A 25922-nucleotide genomic window follows, 5' to 3' on the forward strand; every position below is an offset into this window, starting at 1 on the left:
TTAGTACCGGTTTGTATTTCTCTGTAATGTAGCACAGTGTTAACAATGTTACTGATACTATTCTTTCTCACACCTTCAACTCAAACCACCAAAATATATCATTTAATCATTACATTCATATCAGAAACATGCAGGAGACTAGTCCACTGATGGACCCTGATGAGGACTGTTGGTCGACTAGGAAAATTCTGAGTTGTGTGCAGCCCTACATGCTACCCAGATTGCTGTGATAGACAGCTGGTTGAAATCCCTTTAAATCTATTGGCAGTATTTATATGAAGTTGGAAGAAGACATCAGAGCTCGGAGAATCTGACTGGGTGATCAGTCAGTTGTATAATCACGCCACATTAGCTGTAACTGATGTGAAATGCCAAAAGCCTGCGTCCTGAGATGAAATCTATACCACGACAAGGAGAACAATATGGGCAAACACTGCTGAATAGTTAAGCAGGGCAGAAGAAAACAGACTTCACACCACACTGGCACATCTCATAATTTCTTTGATTGCACTGTATCTAAGTTAAGTTGTAACCTAGATACAAAGCAGCGAGGTGCTTTTGTAAGACGGAGAGAAAAAACAAGATAAGCAGTTTCATTCAGGCTCTGACTGGTTTGATCAATTCTCATAATCGTCCATGATAATAAATCAGAATCAACACTGAGGGCATTTTGTTCTGCATTTCAGGAAATAAATCAGGTTAATGATGCTTTGTGCGGCCTGCTGCACATCACTTGGCCTTTACATGGATGAAGCTATTTAAAATTCGATATTCTAATCTGAGGGAAAGAAGCTCATTTATCAGCCAGATAAAATCACTCAGAGAGGGAAGAATATGCAAAAGCAAAACAATACTGTTGTAATTTATATTTAAATGGTTTTTTTTATTTTTTTATTTTGAGATTAAAAATTCCTCTCACAAGGTCAGGATGTTGAAGTCGAACCCTTCTGTTCTCTAACGCAGGATGCTTTAAAACAAACTGCCTCTATGACTCACTGAAATACAACTAGAAAACATATTTTCCAGCAACAACAACAACAAAAAAAACCCACGGATAATTACCGTCTGCACTCCACTTGGCAGTGTTTCGCTGTATAGAGCCAGCTGTGTTTACAGCACGCTGTACAGTAAACGTTACATAAGCCAGCCTGGCAGATAGCGTCGGTTTTGTTCATGCAGTTTATGCTGTATAATAAGGCTGATGGAGAAATGAAGAAGCTGTACTTTGCGGGAAAAGCAAAGGCACAAAAGGTTAATTGAACTGACTCGTGGTGTTGTATGTTTTCATAATATGTCTTTAAGATTCCCACACAGACTCTGCTTTAGGAATACATGATGACCATGATCGTATTCACACATTATGAAATCAGTCAGCTCTGATTCTTTCTGAGAAATAATGTTTTTAAAGAACATTTCTTAGAGATGTCAACAGTCAATTGTCGTCTTTTTATTCAAACGAACGATATATTGTACTGCAGGACCTCGCTTTTAACAATACATTATGTGTATTGAAGCACATTACCTAACCCATTTACACCGCCTGGAACAGATAACCCTGGGTAGGAGACATCAAACATAAAGTACAGAAGGCTTAATTGATTTTAAAAAAATCCTGTTTATAACAGCAGAACCAATGCAATGATTCATAACAGCTCAGGATAAAAAACCCTTCAGGCAAGAAGTTGACCTTGTTTGCAGACTTCCCTTTCATTTTTGAAGGGTTTATGAACATGCTTTCTTGTTCAGGAAAACACCGCCATATGCTACACGGTGCTATATGGTGTCGGGCTGACGTGTGATGTAGGCTTTTGTGGCAGAAATGACACTTACATATGGATGCACAGCTGGCCGAGACAACGCCGCCGCACGAACGGCTAACTGACTATAGGGAAAAGGCATTAGAGACATTAAAAGACTCAGTGGTAATTGCCTGGCTGTGTCCTTCTGGGATGGAGAATGAAATCTCTCTGAGGCTCCTTTTAAAAAAACAAAAAAAACAAATGGAAATGGCATTGAACTTGTAATGAGTCACTTCCACCCCGACTATTCAGCTCATTCTTCCTCAACTTCCTCCCTCCTCGCCTACTCCACTTGAGGGAAAAAACAAAACAAAAAAAGAGACAGGAAGATTTCTAATCGCTGATCAAATTAACTTTTGTTTGTTTTGACCCACTGTGACTCCTGGTTTATCCGTCTTGGTCAGTATAAATGGGAGGCAGCTCTACGGTGACTAATCATGTGATATTGTATTGATGTAAAAGAAGCAGGGCCACAAAAATAGGTCAGGAAATAAAAGAGGAAAAGACAGAAAAATAGCAGAATAGATTGTGACTGCTCTGTAAGCATGGGGACAATGGACCCTGGGCAGGGACGTGCAGGAGCACAGGAGCAAGACACACAGACGTACAGGTGTTTAGAATATTTTTTGCAGTCATTATGAGTCTCTCTGTGGTCTTTTTGTGTCTCTTTGTAGCTGTATCGAATCTCTTTATAGTCGATACACATCACTGTGGTTTTGTGTCTCCTTGTGGTCATTTTGAGTCTCTATGTAGTTGTTACGCATCTCTCTGTGTTTTTGTGTCTCTTTGTAGTTGCTTTGTGTCTCTTTGTGGCTGTTTTGTGTCTCTCTGTGGTTGTTTTGTGTCTCTTCGTTGTCATTTAGAGTCTCTCTGTAGTTGCTTTGGCTCTCTGTAATAATTTTGTGTCTCTTTGTAGTTGTTTTGCGTGTCTTTGTAGCTGTTATGCATCTCTCTATGGTTATGTGTCTCTTTGTGGTTGTTTTGTGTCTCTTCATTGTCATTTAGAGTCTCTCTCTGTTTTGAATCTCTTTGCAGTCAATACACATCACCGTGGTTTTGTGTCTCCTTATGGTCATTTTGAGTCTCTTCGTAGTTGTTAGGCATCTCTCTGTGTTTTTGTGTCTCTTTGTAGTTGCTTTGTGTCCTTTTATAGTCACTTTGGGTCTCTCTGTAGTTGCTTTGAGTCTCTTTGTAGTTATTTTGTGTCTCTTTGTAGCTGTTATGCATCTCTCTATGGTTATGTGTCTCTTTGTGGTTGTTTTGTGTCTCTTCGTTGTCATTTAGAGTCTCTCTGTAGTTGCTTTGGCTCTCTGTAATAATTTTGTGTGTCTTTGTAGTTGTTTAGCGTGTCTTTGCAATCACAACACATCACTCTGTTGTTTTGTGTCTCTTTGTGGTCATTTTGAGTCTCTTTGTAGTTGTTTTGAATTTCTTTGCAGTCGATACACATCCACGTGGTTTTGTGTCTCCTTATGGTCATTTTGAGTCTCTCCATAGTTGTTATGCATCTCTCTGTGTTTTTGTGTCTCTTTGTAGTCACTTTGGGTATTTCTGTAGTTTCTGAGTCTTTCTGAGTTACTAACTGAGTTACTTTTTAATGTAACTAGTAACAGTAACCAGTTACTATTATATTATTATAACACTGGTCTTTGGTAGTCATCTTGTGTCTCTTTGTAGCTGTTTTGTGTCTTTTCCTGGTCATTGTTTGTCTCTTTGTGGTTGTCCTGCCCCATTTTCTAATTTTTCGGTTGCTTTGTGTCTCTGCAGCTGTTTTGCATCTCTTTGTAGTCACTTTGTGTCTTTTATTAATGGTCACTTTGCAGGTGAAGGCCACGTGGCCCCTAAAGCTTTGGGCCCAGTAGGCCCGCTCAGTAATCCACCCATGCCTCAAGCCTGAGATACTTTCAGTCTGATCACAGAGAACATTATTCGTGCTGCCTTTTTACTCTGACCATGTAACATCAGTCATTAGGATCCATCAATGTCGGCATGTCTCTTTGAGCTGCAGAAAGTATTCAACATCCACCATTTACTGCAGTGGTGAAGTTCAACTCAGGTGAACATGGCACAGACTATAAAAGCAGATAGCTGAGTGACTAAGAACCACGTCTGGAACTCACAAATGTCGATTGGAGACCAACACTGATAAGGGTTATAAACCCCTGAGATAGAGAAAGGTTGTGGCGCAGGTTTGAAGGTAAGATCAATTTATTTTTTCTTTCTTACTTGAAGATATGAAAAATGATAAAGACAAAAATAACACGCGCTAAAAAACATCAGATGGTATGCCTGAGGCTCAATAAAGGCCTATTTAAAACACACCTCAAAGAGCCAAACAAACAAAAAATAAATCAAGATGACAAAAACATTACTCAAAAAACAGATCATGGATCAAATAATAATAAATCAAAATAGACTGGATGCAGAGCATAAACGAGACAGCGAGGGTGTGTCTGTCACACTACAATAAATACATTTCCCTACCAAAACATATGCAGATATCTTACTGCAGCCAACTTATGGCAGCATGTTCCACATTGTGATTTCTGCATCATTAGAAACAATGGCTACAATAAAAAAAAAAGGAAACTGGGAGCACACAAGCACATCATTGTGTCCAATCTGAATTCATTTTATGAGCAAACTCATAAAATGCAGACAATGAAAAACCGAACACAGTCCCTGAGAATTTAGTTGTTCTTCTCTTCCAATTCACAACACACTGCCAAAAAGAGGAATTAAAACGTGGGAGAAATGAGAAACATTGTTTGCCCTTTCTTTGTGAATCTGTGATTTCCAGCAAAACTGCAGTACGCATTGTTTATAGGAGGCTGCTCAATGAAGAGGAAGAGGGAGGGAGATGTGTGTAGAAGCTCTGCAGAATTTGTTGTTTCATTGTGAATTTTGGTTTTGCTCCGATTAGACAAATGCAACGCTTTAAAGCAGTGGCTCCCAACTGGTGCAGCCACGGGGTCCAGATTTCTCCTTAGTCACTGCTTCAAGGTCCACACAGCTTAATATGTTTAGTGTCATACTTGTGTTTGGCCACGTCTCAAGCTAGTTTGCTGTCTCTGTTAGGTTGCTGTTCGGCACTTCAAAATAAAAGCTCTGTGCTGGAAATTCACTGTACTTTACAAAGTTGATATGTTAGCAGGTCACTTGCGGTTCATTCAGGATGGACCTCCGACCCACTTTTGGGCTGTGACCCACCAGTTGGGAACCACTGCTTCAAAGGTGCATTGTACGGATTTTATGAATGGCTGCAGATCTACGCCGGGCGGCTATGTCCCGGCTGCCCGAGCTGATCGCGGCCACTTATTCCAGCAGACATGCAGCAATGCATTTCAGAAGTTACGATATAATTATGAGGATGAATTCATTTCAAATTACTAAAACAGTCACAAAATTCTAATCCATCATAACCAGAGTTGTAACAATATTAACACTGTCTGCAGGCTCCAGTACAACATAGACGGAAACAACAAAAATAAACTCAATTTTAACTACGGGTGGGGGAAATTTCCGATTCTTAGATGCATCGCAATTCGGACGTGGACGAATCTGAATCGATTCACAAATGTCCAAATTTCGATTATTTAAATCTGTTAATTAGAGTAATACAGAAGGTTCTAAATAATGCGGAACTAAGAAGCGCGGTACGCGTCATCTCCGGGACACTTTGGGATGCGCACCTGGAGCGGACACGCCGACACGCGCACAGAGGAAAACAAACATGGCTGACCGCCACCCACCTCACCGTGAGATCTGAACAGCTCCTTCTAATTTAAAAGGGTCCATGTCACTGGTTCGACATCCCATTAGTCCGACTGTCCACAGTGCTGAACGGCTCGCGGCGGGCATATGGTGCGTCGCAACCAGCTTGAGGCGGAGCAGGCTCACGGCTTATGTGTTTGTCACTTTCTTTTTCATTTTAACCCACACCATGATCTTTTCCTGACCCTAACCAAGNGGAGACGGCAGGCTGTTGTTGCTGCAGCTACTAGTGGCGCTACTGACCAGAGAACAATCGAGGAAGCAATAAGAAAGCTGCCACCCTCATCGGAAAAGGCGAAGTGAATTACGAAGGCCATCGTGGCATTTACTGCCAAGGATTTGCGTCCTTATTCCATCGTGGAAAATCAGGGATCTCGAGCACTGCTGCATACATTGGAGCCCAGATACACCATCCCATCCCGACGCTATTTCACCGACACTCTACAACCAAACCAAAACAGAAGTCATGGCCTCACTGTTGAAGGCAGGTAGGATTGCAGTTACATGTGATGCTTGGACGTCTTTTTAATGTCTTTGCCACCGAATCATTTGTTACTCTAACTGCGCATTTTATCTTGTGATTTAAGATACCTGTTGTTACCTCTGGTTCCGTACAACGAAGTTGTAACTTTCCAGTTTGCACGCATTTCCATTTATATGTTTAATAAAATATAATGGAAATGAATTCAACTGTTTCTTATTACAAATGCACTGTTTTTAAAATTGCAAGTGTTGAATGCTTATTCAGTGAGACAAAAAGAAATGTGCGTTGTGAAAAAGTGCATCAATATACATAAATTAAAGATGCATCAATAATCGTTTTATAATTGAATCGTAGCCCCTGAATCGTAATCGTTATCGAATCGTGAGGTGCCCAAAGATTCCCACCCCTAATTTTAACGGACAAAAAAACTACAACAACAACAACAACAACAACAACATTTAAGCACACAGCCTGCTAACTTATATATGGTAGAGGAACAAATACCGTAGAACTCCATAGCCCGGGCTAATTTCTGCTTAAATCACTGAACTCAACAGGCCTATATTTGGGACAGGCCTTTAATTCCTTTCACAACCAATATGAATATTACTTGTATAAAAATGAGGCTTCAGATAATATATCAATTATGGATCATTCATTTGATCTAGCTCTGACAGACAGCACATCAGTGAGAGAGGCAGTTTCAGCACCCAAGGATTACAGCACCCGGCATGCCGACACAACATGACTTTAAAAAATTACAGGGTAATCAAGGAATGGACTCATACTTTGAGGCAGCCTACAACCTGGTTTTATACATCCGAAGAACTTCTATAAAAAACAAACAAAAAAAAAACTGCTTGGCAACCAAACTAATTGAGACAGGCCTTTATCTGTCAGAATGTGTAGCCACACCGGGCTCGTAAAAGGGACCAGGCCTTTAATTGGGACTGAGCTTTTAATTGAGGTTTTACAGTATAAATGAAAAATAGCCTGATCAACAAAATCTGAAAGTCTACAAAATCGGGCAGATGCAACACTCCGCTTCTGAAGCGCTCCGACTGTGGTGTTAGACTGCGGAGAGCTGCATCTGGTGGACCTGACCCTCCCAGCTCCCTTACAATCAGATGGCATCAGAGATAACAAAATTGGTGATTATTCATTTTGTCATGTGCCAAACTTTATTAGGTTACACATGATCAGGTATGGAATGAATCTGCAGATGCTTTAGTTCACAACGAGACCAAACCTTTCTATGGATGTCAATTTCAAGACATGACGAAGGTTAAAACAACAGACAGTAAGGCTTGTTGTTTTTAGCCAGGCTGATTTCCGTAAAACATGCGCCCCCTACCAGCCGGTTAGGAGTGAGTGTAGCTCATACCCTGGGCTACACGTCAGAATATCTCAGCCTCTGCTGCTTCTGTTTTGCACAAACTCTTTTAGACAAAAAACTTTCTCTTGTGAGTTTCCCAACTTCATTTTGAGCAGCACTAAATTGATGGAATACACCTTTAAATTCAATCTCTGTGTGTTCTGCGACCTGTGTTTCACCCCATCACTGCTTCATCAGTACACATTTGTTGCCCGAGGACAGGATGTACAGTAAATGCAGACTTGTGCATAAATCATCGACTGCATCGGAGCAGAATGAAATCAGAGAAGAACAGCAGCACGCAGACTGAGGGACTGTGAAATGTACCTCGTCTTTATCTACTAACTCTTAAAAGGAGCATGATTTCAGCATTTACTAAAAAGTCAGAGTTCCCATGACAGAGAGGCTGAGCCAAAGCTCAGTGGTACACATTACATCCCTCTGAGGGGTCTCTCCCCTGGCACAATTTAATGGCCAACTTGGCTATTACAGCCAACTCACTGTTTCCACAGATGTCCCAATGGCTTGGCACATGGGCATCCATGCACATGCACACACACTCTCCCCTGGCACAATACGCTTTTTGAGGCGACAACATTTATATAAGCCAAAGAATGGCCTAATGCCTGATGTCGGTGAGTTTGCATGCGTCTGTCGGCATGGTAACATGTATGTTTTGCATAGAATGCTGACTGGATCTGTGTGTGTGATCAGGCCACTGTGGCCTCAGGCCAAAAAACCCTGACTGATGTGTTTATTACACATCAACACAGAGCAAGAGGAAGTCAGACAGAGAGCGGCGAGGGAATATCTGCCGAGGTGTCTACCTGTCTTTACTCTGTAAAGTGAGCAACCCAAGATACTACCTAACTGCATGAGCCATAACAAATATTTAATGAGCTTCATCTTGAAGTGGGCTCGCAAGTCAGAGAGGAGCTGAAATCCACTTTCTCTCCAGTAGATTATTTATTTCAGCCACACAACAGAATAGCGTTGATCTCGTATTGTGGCGATTGTGTTTCAGGATAAAATTTGAAAAATCTTAAGGAATAAGAGCTGGAGTTAAGGGAATTGGGCACACCAGATTTCATGGATGATGGGAGGAACAAAAGTGGATTTTCTGCACCATGCTCCTGCACTCAGGGGGTTACTAAAAGAGCCTCCATACCTTTGGCAACCACTGAGTCCAGATGGTGGGAATCTGGAGCATTGGGCGGGAGGAACGGAGCGATGGTGAGGAGAGCGAGAGAAGGAGGGATGGAGGATGAAAGGGAAGGAAGGGGAGTGGAGGCAGGAAGAGGGAGGGAGGGAACATGAGCAATAGCAGGCAAAACCCCAGCCCTGTTGAGAAAAACAAATGGCTGGAGGGGACTATCTGCTTCTGTCTCTCTGCTCTACCTGCTTCACCAGGGAGGACTGATTTATGACACGCACAGGGGGTGGGGCCAATCTTTCTCTCCAGGCAAGCTGGAGAAGGGACGACGATAGAGAGCCGTTTAAAAACGAGAAAAATGAAGAATGAGGGGACGCAAACATGGACACAGAGTGAAAGAAAGAGCAAGAGAGGAGATAGAAAAATCAAGTGCGGCAAAGGTACGGTTAGACGACAGCACTAGATGGAGAGAAATAGACAGTATCAAAGAGGAGAACAACCTAAGTGGCAGAGGATCAAAGTGACAAATACTCCTCCTGTGACCCTGCAGCTCCTGTCTCTAATGGGAGGTCTGGGAGATTGAAACCTTGGCCAGAGTTCCTGCGGTCACTCAACGCGGCCAAACTAATTTGGTCCTGTCATAACAACCAGCTAGGAGATGGACACTTCCAGCTCTTGATGAAAAAAGGAAAAGAAAACAAAAAAAAAACAGGCAATCTAAAAAAATAGCAGGAAGGGAGTAAGTGTGTATTATCTGAAAGAACAGGTTTACTACCAGAGACAGAGAAAGAGCCGGCATGATTGACGTTTCCCATTCAGATTGACGATCTATTCTTTTTTTTTAAAATTAATTGTCTATCACAAACACAGACATCCATGCCACTAAAACACAGTGTGACAAGGACTGTTATATGTTTGACGAGCCAATTTCAGCTGTCCAAAAAAGTTCACAGCAAACGCTCTAATTACCAACTGGAGTGCGGACTGAAGGAGCTGTTGTAGAGATGCAGATGTGTGGCAACAAAATGGATACGATCACATGCAGCTCCGAGGTAACAGAAACACACCAACAGCCTGTTTTATACAATAATGACTGCATGGAAGTGAAATATTGTATGTGAATGGTTGGGTTGGGCGACTGGACGAATGCATTGGCTATTGGTGACTGGGGATTATATCACTGTTTCTGGGGGATTCTTTGTCATTTTATTTTGCTAATTTATTAATCTGCCTCCAAAAAACAAGGGAGAGCCCCTGCTCAGCTGGCAGCGAGAGACAGTGGGGTAAACCAGCATGTAGAGCCAGTGTAGTTTCACATCTAACTTGGTGAATGTGTGGCCATCAAACTGTATAACTCCTCCGCCTTCTGTAGGGAGGAGTGTGATCATATTTGGATGAGAGGCTGGGGCTTTGGAGGAGCGATGGGTGGATCTGACTGTGAACCAAGGATACCGAAACCCTTAAGTCCTATTCGGATGGGATTAGTTTTACACAGGGATGTGGACTAATGTCAGTTTACCACAGGGTGTCTGTAATATAAATGTCCGCTGGGACGGGACAAGAAATCTCCGTAACTCTACCAGAGATGGGAGTGGTAACTGGGTTTGCGCCCTGGCGTCACCTCCCTGTTGGCATATGCGTGCTACGTTGCTTCCTGTATGTGTAATAATAAAAAACAGAAGTCTCGTGGCCCTGAAAAGTGCTTTCTTCTCCACCTGTCCCATGTAGGGCAATGCGATAATCACTATCACGACTGCCGGCAACACTGAATGCTTCTTCGTCCATCATCGAAAAAACAGTTGGTTATAAACAGGATGTGACGCAATATTTGCATACATTTTTACAGAGGATCGCGTTCGCACGGGATTAATATTACCCGAGGTATTTTCTCTGGACCGTTTTACAGAAGGTAAAAGTTGCCGTAATTTTAACTGACATTATCCGTAATGATTACAGACATGGTGCATTCAGACGGGACTAAAATTCCTGGTAATAATTACTTTACCCCACGTCTCCACGTTAAACTAATCCCGTCCGAATAGGGCTTTAATTTATAAAATGAACATCATGCTGTATGAAAGAAGACTTGAACGTAGAGATTAAGACCATAAACTCATTAGAAAAATGTTCACTGAGGTAACAGATCAAGTGAGAAATAGGGCCATTTTCTCAAAAACAATCATACTTCTTTTTGCAACCAGTGGAATTGCCCCCTGCTGGCCATTAGGAAGAATGCAGATTTCACTTTGAAGACCCGGAGATAACAACCTGGCAAACAATCAATGACTAAGAAAAATAAAAGTCTTAACTGCAAACACTCTTTACCTGTAACCTGGAAGGTGCATTTGCCCGCTCCGGCCTCGTTGATGACATTACAGGTGTATTCCCCCCAGCCGTCTCGATTCAGGTTGCGGATGGTGTACTCCGTCTCGTCTCTTTGGGCATCAAAGGCTCCGGCGTGAAGCAGCCGGTTTGATAGGAGCCACTCGAATCGCAGCACACGGGAAGGGTGGGCTCGCAGCACTCTGCAGGTCATCACCACAGGCCTCCCCAGACCTTGACGCATCTCCATGTACACCGGCTCCACCGTTGGAGGGTCTGAGTGGGAGACAGAAGGACTCAGATGAGTTCAGCCAACATTCAATAGGGACAGAGAAGTGTGTCAAGGATGTCAGTGCAGTGGAAATATGAAAGACTATGAAAAAAGGGTTTTTATAAAGAGGGCAATGAAGAGAGAAAGAGAGTGAGTGGGAAGAAAGTACATTGATGTCTATAGAGAACAGACGGTATTCAGGTGAAGATGCTCTCAGTCAGACCTGGCTGTCTCGGATATTTACTCAGAAAAGATATCTGGAAAACACAATAAAGAAAAAATCTAAACAAGGACATGTTATGAAAGTGTGAAAACAAATGTAAAATGGCTCTGAGCAATGTGCTCCATACATATCGCAGACCTCAGAAGGACATAACTGGCAAGAAAATAAAAGCTCTTTGAATGACAACCAACACATTATTTAAATCATGCACAGACGCTGAAAGGAAGAGAAATATTTTAGAGGACAGTCTAATATGACTGGGAGTGATGAGCCGGGGGAAGAATAAGGTGATATTGAAGCATATTGTAAGTAAACTTTAAACTATCTGCACGGCAAAGTCGATACACCTCAGCCATAAATGAAAAATGAAAAGTGAAAACAATTGTAGGGAGAGCAGGTGCAGGAAGATCAATTTTGCAGAAAAACCAGAACAATGTTCTGAACGAAATCAGTCACGCTTCACAGGAAAATTGGTAAGAGGATGATGAAGTGCACCTCAAGCTTTCAAAATGGAAAATTAATAACTCATTTGAGTATCTGACATCCTTCACCTCTTCCCCCAGACAGACAACCTGCCGGTGAATTATGTAGCCGGGCGTCTCAGAGCCAAGCGAGGGGCTGAATATGACCTCGATGCGACCTAGAACCCTTCCTCTTCAACTTCTAATATGCACGATTATATATTTTAGCTTCTGTTAAACGTGTGTTCGATTATATGCATGGTGACAAAACTTGTGTGGACAGGATGTGTGAAAGCGTTTGCGCCGAAACAGTTATGAATAATTTCCCCATCTCAAGCATCTTTGCTCTTGACACGCTCATACAGATGCTTGACAAAAGTCACGGCGGGGCTTGAAAAACAACAGAGAATGCTGAAGAGAAGAGACAGAATGACACAGAGCGCCATAATTGCCTGAAATTAGCATATTTCCTGACAGAGTAAAGGAGAGGCGGGTAGCCACGGCCAAGGTTGGGGATGTTACTTTGCAAAAGTGTAATATGTTACAGATCACTGATTACCTGATTGAAACTGTAATCTGCAACATAATCTTCTATATTATTCACACGCGGTAATATAATCTAATTACTGAGCCCTCCGAATTTGATAGGATATGCAATTAAATGAGCAGTTTATTAAAATTTACAGCATATAATTTGATAACACTATTAATGCCATTATCTAAAACCTTAATCAGCCATTTAAAACAAAATGGGGATGATGCTAAAATCACACAAGCTAAATCTCTTTAAAGGGGACCTATTATGCTTTCCCATATTTCCTGTTTTATATATAGTGTTACAATGATAGATTAAACAAGTATCAAATAATGTGGTATTTAGAAGTAATCCTTGTGGGCAAAAAACACAAGTTTCCTACGGTTCTGAATACTTCGTTTCAACATTTTATTCAACTCTGATTACAGTATGAAATCATAACGCGCCGGTGTAAGTACCGAATGTGTCCGGGCTGCCAGATTTGTCCGGGGTCCCGCGCTAACTGATGACGTCACGCATTATGATTGGCTTTACGGCAGTCACAAATCCTGATTGGTTGTAGCCATGGTTGTGGCTGGAAGTTTGAGGAAATGGTTGTAACGTTAGAGAGTTTGAGGAGAGAAATAAAAATAATAAATCGAAAGTTTTCTCTTCAGCTGTATGCTGAATGAAGTATTAAAACATTAAGCTGACAAGTGGCAAACATTAACGACATCGGCTCGGTTCGGATTAGCCTTCTTTTAAGTTAGCATTAAGCTAACGGCTAACAATAAACCGGCTAAAAAGAAGAGAAATGCATAAGAAACATAAGAAATTACTGTTAGATCAGCTCGGGGTCGGAGGACGTCTCACAAATCAATGTACAATGTTTCACAAATCCAGGGTTAGTGTATCATACACTATATTTATGTGTAGGCTATGTGTATACAGTATGAAAAATAAATAAACACAACAGCATGTCATTGTAACTGACTTTATGTTCTATCTTTCTTTGTTTTGGGACCCTGAACACTGGCTGCACTGACCCTTGGAGCAATGCTGTTATGCTGTCAAATATGTTCACGTATTTGTGAAACATTGTACATTGATTTGTGAGATGCCCTCTGACCCAGAGCTGATCTAACAGTAATTTCTTATACATTTCTCTTCTTTTTAGCTGTTTTTTTTATTTTTTAGCTTAATGCTAACTTAAAAGAAGGCTAATCCGAACCGAGCCGATGTCGTTAATGTTTGCCGCTTGTCAGCTTAATGTTTTAATACTTCATTCAGCATACAGCTGAAGAAAAAACTTTCGATTTATTATTTTTATTTCTCTCCTCAAACTCTCTAACGTCTCAAACTTCCAGCCACAACCAGGGCTACAACCAATCAGGATTTGTGACTGCCATAAAGCCAATCATAATGCGTGACGTCATCAGTTAGCGCGGGACCCCGGACAAATCTGGCAGCCCGGACACATTCGGTACTTACACCGCATTTCTATGGTCATGTGGTCCATGCACCTCACTGCCTGGAGCAGATGACCATACACATAGCCTACACTGCTTCCTGCTGGAACATGTCCCATTGTGTTGAGAAGCTTTCATTGGTGATTTTCACAGTAAAAAGTGCAGCTACTCTCTGTTACAGTCATTCTCCGACTGCAAGTACACAGCTAATGTACATGTGCTACATGCTAACGTCAGGAGAACATATAAACTTGGTTGCCAAATTAAAAATTTCTCCCTGATTTCGAATCATATTCCTGCTGGAACATGTCTGGTTGTGTTTACAAGCTTTTATTGCTGATTTTTCTTGGTACAAAGTGCTGCAATTCTTCATCACAGTCATTCCCCAGCTGCAAGTACCCTGCTAAATAGCTAAATGCTTTTGGGAAACGTGCAAACGTGGTTGCTAATGTTGTAAATTTCTAACCAATTTCAGATCATATTTCTGCTGGAACATGTCCGATTGTGTTTAGAAGATTTCATCTGTGATTTTTCGTGGCAGAAAGTGCCATTTTTCTCCCGGGCTGCAATGACAGTGTACAGACACCGAGATGAGGAGGAAGTAGAAACGCTGACCAACTCGAGTAGACTGGTCCTTTTTCTTTCTAATAAAATACTCTCCCAGATCATTTTTTGCTGTGTTTTTATGTAGCTAACTAAAATTGTGTTTTTCTGTTGCACATAATTGAGTCAACCTCAGGACGGGCCGTAGCGCAGGGCAGGTCCTTCAGGCCAGGGAGGTGCACTGGGAAACATGTGGGCTGTAAACACCATACTGTATGCAAACTAATACATCAAAATATCTACAATTCAAATTTGAATCTCACTTTCTTGCCCACTATGGTGATTATCACACAACACACACAAAACCTGAAGCTCACAGCAGCTGCTATGATTAATGACACACCATTAGACCAGACAATGACTGGCTGAAATGTGATAAATAACAAATCATAAGACACTGGAGGACAGGACAGATAAACACAAATAATCTAAGAGGTTTTGACGAAGAAGAAAATTGAAAAGCTTGCCTCCTTCACCTGATGCTGGTGGGGAGCAAAGAGCCTTTCTTCGCTAAATGAAACAGCAATCAGTTCCTCCTTCAAATGAGTCTTGCCTGGGCTTTTACCCAAACTCAATGGCTTATCTCTAACTCCAAAAGAAGGGTCTGAATCTCTACTTATCACATTAAAATTGTAGGTCTGTGTGCGGCAGTGAATCACAGCCCAGCTCCACAGCCTCACTGAGTGGCACTACACCAAATTGCAGTAAGTGCATTTCCATTGACACAGAAAGACAAATGAAGACAGGGTTTGGGTCTGCAGCAAATGAAAAAAAAAATCTCTTATATAACCAAAACATCCTTTAAACAAGGGCACATGCCTCATCTCCCCCCTGTGCATCTCCTGTGAAACAGCTGCCCAGTGAACATGAGCAGAAAGGAGCGAAAAAGGTCCTCTGTGATATTCCCTGAGCAGCGCTCGCCATGGTTAGTGTAGCAGCGAGGGCGGCGAGGGCTCGGAGTTGCTGTAAGTCACAGGCTGAGGGAAAACCCTGTGCACTGGCTGAGACGTAATCCATCATCAGTCACCGGTGGATACTTTGACAGTAATGTGGAGAAAAACAACATTTAGGAGCACAGAGGCCTTTTCCCCACGGTCCATATAGACCGCCATCTACAGGGATGAGGACAGAACAAAGACACGGGTATACATGGGGGAAATATGCATGTGTGTTTTTGAGCATGTGTGTGGGAGGCTGGGGTGAATCTGTGTGCATGCGTGCACCTGCATTTCTGAAACACCGCTTGACTGGTTTTCAATAAACTTCAACTTCAGTCAGAATGGGTTTCATTTTTCTTCCACGTGCTTCGGGTGAGTGCATCAGGAGAAGGACATGCGACTCCTGTGGGCAAGCCCGCAAGACTAGAGCGTACTGCACGGTCTGTGCATGTGCACATGGAGTGTGTATGTGTGATTGAATCCCCTCTATTTGATTAGATGATCATTTGGTCTGAGTTGTTTCTCTTTTAGGTCTGCCCCCGTTATAGTCCACCAAACATTAGTCGACCAGAAAGGACATTAGTCGGCAAGATTTCACTGGTCAATAAGTCGCAGGAGAAAAAAAACAAAACAAACAAACAAAAAAAAGGTGAAACTCTATTAGGAGCTGCACCTTGTCAAAATAAATCCAAATCTATATGACTGGACCATGTGTGACTTTACTTTGAAAGGACAGACACAGGAAGTGTCCACGCTCAGCAGTCAGACAGGAGTCAGGTTAATTTCCAGGGCTGGTACCTGCGGTTATTCCACAGGCTAGTTAATAACATGTCGGGCAGGAAATCCAAAGTGTGGGATCATTTTGAGAAGGTGAAGGACGAACCCAAGGTGATATGTAAACTCATCTTCATTGGTCGACTACAAACATGACGTATCATCTGAAACATGGAAGTAGCTACATGCCCATTAGCCCACAGCGTCATTAACAGGCGGCTCGCTCAGTGTGTGACGTGCACTTGTAGATAAAATATAGGCCTATATTAATGAAGGTTCATTAGTACGGTTTTGTATTTCTCTGTAATGTAGCACAGTGTTAACAATGTTACTGATACTGTTCTTTCTCACACTCAAGCCCTATTTTCTTTCATCGTTTATTTTCTCCTGAAAGCAGCACATTGTTCTTGCTCCATACTCAGACCTTTGAATTACTGGCATTGTTCTTTATTGCTGTACTAGTACTTTATTTAAAGTACAACTACAACAATTTGAAACTACACCATGTTAAAGTGCTACTTAAATACTATTATTATCAGCAAAATGTATTTAAAGCATCCAAAATACTCTGTGAAGTACAGAATAAAATAATATTATTGTAAGCTCTCATATGAAAGTCAAAATTCAAATAACTGCCGCGCAAAAAAATAAAGATCGGCTGCTAAAACAAGCTAAAACAGCTCCAGAGTAGATTCAATGCAATGTAAATAACCACAGCACTTCTATTAGTAGAACAACAGTCACGTTATACTCACCACTGCTGCTCTGAAGTAGTGTTTTCACACTCTAATTATTTCCTCATGTTTCTTTCTTTGCTGCACTCATCACTGAAGTTAAGTTACCATCAGCAGAACTCAACACTTGTCTTTTTCACAGTAAAAGCAGATGCCTATAAAAGAAAGGCTGCTAGGCTTTTATAGGGCTCGTTCAACATGAACTGCACCTCATATGGAAAGTGGACGAGATCAGGCGGCAGCAGCAAAAAGCTGGAGTCAGTTTCCAGCAGCCTTTAAAGAGTAAAAAGGAAGTCACAGAAATATTTGCATTTTGTCAGATCAATCTGTAAAATACCGATAGTTCACTGATGACATTATAACCTGTATTATGATTATTAACCACCACACAAGACTGAAACTAGACTTCTACAGCTCCTCTCGGTTCTGTTTTCAGGCGTTAGAAAATCGAAATGGGAGATTTCATTTCAGAAAGAGGCCGTTTCTCTTCACTGCAAAGCCACCCAAAAAACGAAGACAAACTTATAAAAAAAGATAGACAGAAAAGATAGTCTGACAATAAAGTGCTGCAGGGATGGAGTCACCCTGATTCCTTCGTCAAAAAGCCTAAGGGATTTTTTTCATTGGATCTTGGATTATTGCAGGAGATAAGCTTTCTGGCAACAAACGTTTATGATACTTACGAGTTTTGCTCATCAAGATAATCTTCACAAATGAACACAACTGTTATGACTTCTGAAGCATAAACGCAGTTGCCAGAAGTAAAAAGCTAATGTTAGGCAATAAACAAACTACAGTACAGTCGCAAGACTTAACATCCCTTCATCAATAAGGCTGAAAAGCTGTGTTAAGCGTGATGAAGGTCTGTTGTCTCATTTAGCCAATCTTTTGATACGAGGGGAACCGGGAGTGCAGAAATGCTTAGTAGTAACATGTTATTACATACACATGTTCATATTTCTCCACATATTATCCATATGTTATCTGTCCTGCGTGTAAACAATCGACCAGCGAGATCTCAAAATGGAGGCAAACTCCTTGCCTTTACATTGACACCTCATTTGAGCCAATGGGAGCTTCCAATGCTGTTGCTATGGCCTCGATAGCCAACGGGGGCCTAAGCCAAAGGAGCATGCATCACTCACATTTCCAGGGATTTAGCCAATTAAAGAGCCAGCGATTAGCCTGCTGGCTTATGGGTCTTGTAGTCAGTGACACTCTGGAGCTCCAAAGGAGGTCTGAACTCTTTATAGGCACCAGAAACTGATCATTCAACCAGCAACTTTTAATGTGAAATTTTTTCACATCTTAAATGACAATATAACAACCCATTTGTTTTTATTGGCCGTCTTGCATTACATACGCTTTAGTGAGGACTGGATCTTCAAGCGCTTAAAAAATATGCAGATTAAGCAAACTGTGAATATTTCATTTCCTCACTTGGACAGAAAAAAGCGGTGCAGAAGCATTCAACTGTGCTCCAGCAGCACTATACCCATGCTTACACCAGCTACTGTTGGGTAGTCAAGTGGTTTCAAACCGAGGATGTAAGATAAATCCAGAGGATGACTATAATGGGGTAGGAAATAAAAAGAAATATATTTCTATTATGTTCATGGACTTTTAATATTTGATTTTACAAGAAATATCAGATGATTTTACTTTCTGAGGCTCATACAATTCTTTAAATGGAATGATGTGACAAGTTGAAAGGAGAAAGCATTCTCCGCTAGAACTGTTACAACCTCAGAGACATCTAAAATTTAACAAGTAACCTGAGGTTACCAGCTCAGTGGCCTAGCGGTAGAGTGTCCGCCCTGAGACTGGGAGGTCGTGGGTTCGATCCCTGGCCGGGTCATACCAAAGACTATAAAAATGGGACCCATTGCTTCCCTGCTTGGCACGCAGCATCAGGGGTTGGAATTGGGGGGTTATATCACCACATGATTCCTGAACGCGGCACCACTGCTGCTCACCGCTCCCTCAGGGGATGGGTCAAATGCGGTCAAAACAAATTTCACACACTCAGGTGTGTGACAATCAGTGGGACTTTAACTTTAACTTAACTTTAACTGAGGCCCTGATCTCACAGAAAGTGTTTAAGCAGCTTGAGGTGACTTTTTGTAATTGTTTTTAATGAGAATTAAGCTTTTTGCTCTCATTTTTTTTTGTGTTACAACGTGCCTCGCATTTCTGCGCTCTCTGCACCTGGCGTTTTTGCCTGAGCACTCAGAAGCACCTGGAGTTGACAAAACTTTCAACTCAAAGTGAAAAAATGCCTCGTCATCTCTTTTTTGTCATCTTTTTTCTCATTGTCCAGTCGGATGAGATGAGGGGCGGGGCTTCTGTGGTGGTCACGTTTACAGTTGGTAAACAATGGAGGAGAAACTGGTGGTAGTGGTTGGTGGATACCAGGGGTCGCGTTAACCGGATATTCTCGGTCATTGACCGTTTTTTTACAACAATGACCGGAAAATCTGAAGGCCGTCGGTCATTTTGACCGGTTGCAATTACCACCCCTGCCCACTTGGTAGCGGAGTGCACAGTCAGTGGTTTAAGTGGCTGCCGTTTTCACACTGTCTACAGAGAAAAAGTCATTCATCTGCTTCATGTAGCGTTGTTGACATAACAGCCTGGACACACCGGACGCGGAACCGAAGCACGGCGCCCAGCAGCAGATGCAGTTTTCAATCGGGCCCATGTTAACCTATCTGACCGTCCACACAGAGCGCCCGTGGAGGCAGCACTTAAGTTCGGCGTCTGGTCTATTTTTCACGGGAGCCGCGAGCGCTTCTGTCAAGCTGGATCGAGTGGATCGGACCAAACAGGAAGTCGGACACAGAAAAGACGAGAGAATCCGGCCAATTTTCAAAATAAAATAACANGAATATCTTTATTATCATTTAAAAACGAAAATTAAAATGACCGGTAAAAATAGATTATGACCGGAGTTTTATGACCCTGTCGGTCAAAATGAACGGCGACGAAAAAGTCTAGCGCAACGTCTGGTGGATACTCAGAGCTATACGGCCTGATGACAGACAGCAGGTTGTCAAACTGCCCCTGAGTCGTCCTAAAATCTGCCTGTAAACGTCCATGATGGAGGAGAAGCTCCTGGACCAACTGGTGGTACTCCCCATGATCCAGCCTCTTTTTTAGGGTCTCATGTACCCACACAGATCTCTGTTTATCTGCTGACAGCCTCTCACCCTCAACCAGAGCTACAGACAGTACCCTCTGCCTCAACATGTCAGCAACTAGATACTAACTACTGTGAAATAAAACAACAACAAAAAACGGCAGATTGATTACACAGGAAGTGTCGGACGTGATGGGGTGGTTGCCTGGCAACAATGAAAAGGCGCAGCAACCGTTTATTTTTTTAACTAGTGGCATTCAATTTTTTTTCAAAGGCAGTGCGGTACACCTCCTGTTTTGCAACCTGCAAAACGCTTTCTTTGTGATCAGGGCCTAACTCAGCATTGCTAGTTGTTGCATACCGAAAAGGTTTAGAACCATTAATAACACCTTACAAAGTATTTGTGGAGCAAAAGGGACAATATTTCCCTTCAAAATGTAGGGGAGTGTAAAGAAGCATAAAATGGAGGTATTCAATTAAAATACCTCAAAACTGTACAACAGGGGCGGCACGGTGGTGTGGTGGTTAGCACTGTCGCCTCACAGCAAGAGAGTTGCCGGTTCGATCCCGGGTGTGGGAGCCCTTCTGTGCAGAGTTTGCATATTCTCCCTGTGTCAGCGTGGGTTCTCTCCGGGCACTCCGGCTTCCTCCCACAGGCCAAAGAATTGGTGACTCTAAATTGTCCGTAGGTGTGAATGTGAGCATGGATGGTTGTTTGTCTCTATGTGTCAGCCCTGTGATAGTCTGGCGACCTGTCCAGGGTGTACCCTGCCTCTCGCCCGATGTCAGCTGGGATAGGCTGCAGCCCCCCCGCGACCCTCAAGAGGATGAAGCGGTTAGAAGATGAATGAATGAATGAACTGTACAACAGTACTTTGCTTGACTAGATGTACTTAGTTGCTCTCCTCCACAGCTGGATGACTGGTGCTGCCTCGTTGCTCCTTTTTGACAAATCCATGTATTTGTCTGTTGACACGTTGGATTAACATGTGACACACCAGCGCTCCATTCAGAAATATGTCACATTTTTTCACACAACATCCTTCAGCAGCTGCATGCGGGAGAACGTGAGGAACAAAGGCCTTGTTTTTGTCAGGAAGCTGAAGCATTCTTGTGGGAGATAATAACCTTTGCAGCTTAACATGCTTCAATATTAAGTCTTGATAGAGGAAATAACATTCATTAGGAAGTCAAACTGATATATACAGAATATGAAATGATAACCCTGATTCAACTGATTTATAATGAATCCCTGTGTTGAATAATGTAGGGGAACGCTGCTCCGCATCAACGCACCCTCCTTCCCTCACGCTACCGCCGCTGCAATCAAACAATGAACTTAAACACCATTTGCATTACCATATTGTTATTAAAACTTAGGGATAATTTATGAACTTAAATATACAATTAATGATAATCAATGTAGACTCTTCAGTGCGAGGAGAGGCCTGGTGATCTGCTAATAGGTTTAACTCAGTCACTGACCAAGTTATGAATTGTTCTGTCTAAGCCGTGTGCAGCTCTCTGTTTACAACATACATACTCGCTGACCTTTTCTGGTGTGGATTTGATGCGGCTGATCAATTCAACATTGTTCCATGAAAAAAAAAAAAAAAAAAGGTTATTAAAAATTTCATCCCCAAATGCAGTGTGTGAGCCCTGCTGTAATGCAAAAGATTAATTTGCCGGCGTTAGGCTGGCGTTAGGCTAATGTGAATCACTCTAATATGATTCACATTAGAGTGGGCCTCGGGGGCCGGCATTGCAGGCCTTCTTGATGCAGAAAGGGAAATTAATTAAAAACAATAATCGTGTAATTCTGCTCATTACTTTTGCCTCAGACAGTACAGTAGCTCTTTATCCTGGTGTGTCTTTTTGATGTGTGTCAGATAGCCGAGTCCCACGCTCAGGGGGACAATCGCACGGTTGCATCAGGCAGGTGTCATGGGCGATGTGAGGAGGAACAGAAGGGAAGCCTGGATAAAAGAAGCCTGTGCATCTGTGCTGAAGTAGAGCTTGATAACTCTCACTCTGACAGACAGTGGTATCTAGGACAGGAGACCACGCTATACCTCCTTCTTTCCTCTATTTCTCTCTGTTTCTTCACTCCCTCTCTCAAGCCCCTGGACCATGCCAAGTCAGTTTGACTAAGAACATTAGGGTGTCACAGCTTGGGATTTGGCGTTTGCAATTCTATTAGAGCGACGACTCTAAAGGCAGACGTCTTCCACTCCCTCTACCTCTCCTCCTGGCGTCGCCTCTGCCAGCCAACAGATGCAGGTTTTTACATATCAAAGCTGTTGACTTGCCAGAGTCGTTCCTTCACGCCTCTAATGCTCTTTGCTTCAGAGGACTGTACCTCGGTCCCTTGATCAAGTTACTAAACGCGGCTTTGCACATGGCTCACCACCAAAGGCGGGTGGCTCACGCTGGGACCTGGAAATGCAGGCGAGAAAAGCATCTCAGAGGGATTGGCTTGTGCTTACACACCATGAGACAGGCCAAAAGAAAGAAGGGAGGGGGCATACCGACAGAGTATATTGAGCAAACAACAAAAGCGGGGCTGGATTGTGTTAATAAAGTAAATTCTCAAGCTGAGAAAGATGAGCAAAGGTCTGTGTATTTGGCAAACGCAACAGAGTCAACAATAATGTGTACACGTGGTGGGCACATTTCCCCGATACACTCAAACTGTGTCAAAGCAATCCAACAACTCAAGTACGGATTGTTTGTGCTTTTTAAACTTGCACTTTGATGCCAACTATTAATAAGTAACAAGCGTCTGACGAGGAGCTGAACTGGCTCTGAAGTGAGAACATGGCAGAATGATTGATTTATCAATACCAAAGACCTAATAACTCTCTTCATTATGTGCTCTCGCTTTGAAGATGGCGAACAGATGAAAGTGCCGCATGACATCAAGAAGTGTAGTGCAAGAGAGGTGCTTTATTAAAATAATACTACATAATGAGAAATAATTTTGTTCTCAGGATAAATTGTGTTCAAAGGAGGAGGCAGAGTTATCCGGAGTGACTGGATGTGTTTCACTGGGTCTGTCGTCCTATGATGCAACCGTATGCCAAAGCTCATCTGTAGCCCTTTTCCCACTGGACAAAAAACCCTCTAACACCCACTACTGTCTGGCTTTTGTCTTTTGTGCGAGACATCACTATTAGCATTCATTCCCGGGGCAAATGACTCTGCAGTAGTCAAAGGTATTTATCAGCTCCAGCTTCAAAGCACAGTGATGGAAACATGACGTGTTTATCTAGGCCGCAGGTGCGACTGTTGGTAACTTCTGCAACTCTTTGAGCCTTCTTTGCGCTTTTTGCCTTTAATTGACAGGACAGTGTGAAATGCGGAGAGAGAGAATGGGGGGATGACATGCAGCCAAGGGTTACAAGCAAGGCATCGCCTTGGCACATGGGGCGCCGGCACTATCCACTACGCTAACGACGCCCCTTTAAACCTGGTTTTAACATGCATTTTGGTGATCCGAGCCCAAGTGGACAGCCGAGAAACCTGGTCGTTCACACCTGTGTCTATAGCCGCATTGCCACCAACAACTTTCATTATAGTACCTTCACAGCCATACGTAACCTGTACGGACATGTACCTAAACCCTAGTTCTCTTAAGCGTTTCCACCGCAGACAGTAGATGGGTGTTTGTTACTCACTGCTCCACAGTGCTCTCCCTGTATTTCCTCCTCACTACTGATGCAGAGGAATGTCTACACTTGGTTTATTGTCCACGGAACAAGGCTGCATGCCGACATTTTCAGAACAAAGAAGAAGGAGTGGCTGTAGTTTGAGTCCCTGACGATGGGTTATTTAACAATAGCGAGATTGACACCGAGAGCTTGCTGAGCAGGGGTGAAGACAGGGCCGGCTTAAGGCATAGGCGATATAGGTGGTCGCCTAGGGCGCCACATTAAAAAAATAAAAAATAATAATAATAAAATTCGCTAGTGGGCGCCCATCCTATTTTTTCCAGAGGTAACAAATTAACAAATACAGAAAAAAAGATAGAAAGAGAGAAAGCAAGCAAGCAAGCAAGAAAGAAAGAAAGAAAGAAATACACTTTGCACCCCTGTTCCTCAAAATTTTTCATCTGCCCTGTCCCTGCACCTGTACTGTGCGCACTGAGAGTGGGGGATGGGTCACTGTTTGATGCGCATCCGTGACAGCCCAAGTCTGTGTCAAAATCTGGTCAAGATAGGCAGATATTTACATTTTACCTGCGTTTCATAATAATGAAAAGGTCCAAGCCTTCAGGTGCGGGAGGAGGAGGAGGGAAAGAAACTCCGATATAGAGGTATGTCGTCTGTCTTATGTTATCTTTAAAATGCTGTTCTGTGTGTAACGCCGTTAACGTTAGATGTTTCATCTGTTGCAGCTAGCTAGCTAAGTAGCAATAAAGCTAATGCTACATAATAATGCTACGATAGCTGTTGGACTCAGATAATGTTACAGACTGAAGGATATGAGACTGATTGGCAAGCCAATAGCTAGCTATCTGGATAACTGCTCCTTCTTGTGCTGAAATTTCGCTGACAAATATCAGTGATAATGGCTAACACTAACTTATCCACAAAAACAGATTTCTGCACTGGCTTGCACCAGAGATGTGAGCGCCACTTGGCATCGTAGCACATTGTAGTAAGCTCGATTGATACTGAAATATATCAATGAATTAGGTCTACACTGGACTACTGGGTTGCAAATTGGCTAATAGCCTATTAGCAATTAGGTGAAAAAAAAAATGATGCTGTGTGGCAGAAAAAACGCTGTTTTAGAGCTATTACTGAGTTCTGTGACATTTTATGATTTACACCTACCCCAGCAGCACTTTTTGTCTTGAAACTATCGTGGTCCCTGGTGTTTGTGTCCCCAGTACCGGTGGGGTAATGTGGTTCGAGGGGGCACCAAATCCCAATCTCGCCTAGGGCACCAAAATGGCTAGGGCTGGCCCTGGGTGAAGAAACTGGGGTGATAGAATACATGTTGTTTACATAATCTGTCTGAAATTCATAAACATTTTTTAAACGCTTGAAGATCCAGTTATCATGAAAGCGCATGTCAGCGAGAGAGCCAATAAAAACAAATGGAATGGTCAGAGCTGTCCAACATGTTCTCATCCCAAGTCGTCACACATTGTCGCCTTTCATGTCTGCGTAGTACACACTGGGTTTCCTCCTGCGTCTGCTGTTGACACTTTGCAGGGACATCAACAATAGCACTCGATTAGGTTTAGAAAATTACATCATGGCTTCGCTTCACATTCATATGGGAAGCAAGCACTGGGCTCCTGGGTGAAAGTTCGGGGTTTATTGGACCCATCCACCACCCCTCCTGCACGCCCTTTAGGGACTTTCAAACTCCTTATTCTATGTCGTCACCAGCACAACCTGATGCCATTCAGCGGCATATCATACTGCAATGACAGGTGCTGTCCGACCAACCAGCAGCATATCATAACACTGCATTCTGAAGCTCAATTCTGAGGTTGGTGTGTAAATAGTTTTCCGATGGCTAATAAACATAGCAACTTCTGATCAAACCATATCAATATCAAGATTAAAATAACAACTTCCGGTTAGGTCCCACCCACTTTTGATTTAAACTCAACTCACTTCCATCTTAAACTCCGCCCACTCCACGTACAGATACAGATACAAAGATCAGTGTTTCCCCTACCATTACACCGCGTTCCAAATTATTATGCAAATGATATTTTTCTCTGATTTTCCTAAATAGTCGATGCAAATGACAGTCAGCATAATTTTCAAGTCATCAGCTGTTAAAGTTTAATTCAAATGTTATTGAACAAACCTCCCAATGAAAACAGTATTTTTTTCAAAAATAAAAAACTTAAAATGCACTGTTCCA

The 25922-nt window shown here is 42.5% G+C and overlaps 1 protein-coding gene across 1 annotated transcript in view; it reads right to left on the reverse strand.

Annotated features, from left to right (window-relative positions):
* Window positions 1–25922, reverse strand: part of LOC126398252 (MAM domain-containing glycosylphosphatidylinositol anchor protein 2-like) — a 338561-nt gene that overhangs the window by 79825 nt on the left and 232814 nt on the right. Inside the window, exon 10 of the mRNA XM_050057437.1 lies at window positions 10911–11183. Within this exon, the coding sequence (XP_049913394.1) occupies window positions 10911–11183 (273 nt within the window). The remainder of the gene's footprint in view (window positions 1–10910; window positions 11184–25922) is intronic.

Source organism: Epinephelus moara, chromosome 12, assembly GCF_006386435.1.
Source record: "Epinephelus moara isolate mb chromosome 12, YSFRI_EMoa_1.0, whole genome shotgun sequence".
Classification (NCBI taxonomy): Eukaryota; Metazoa; Chordata; class Actinopteri; order Perciformes; family Serranidae; genus Epinephelus; species Epinephelus moara.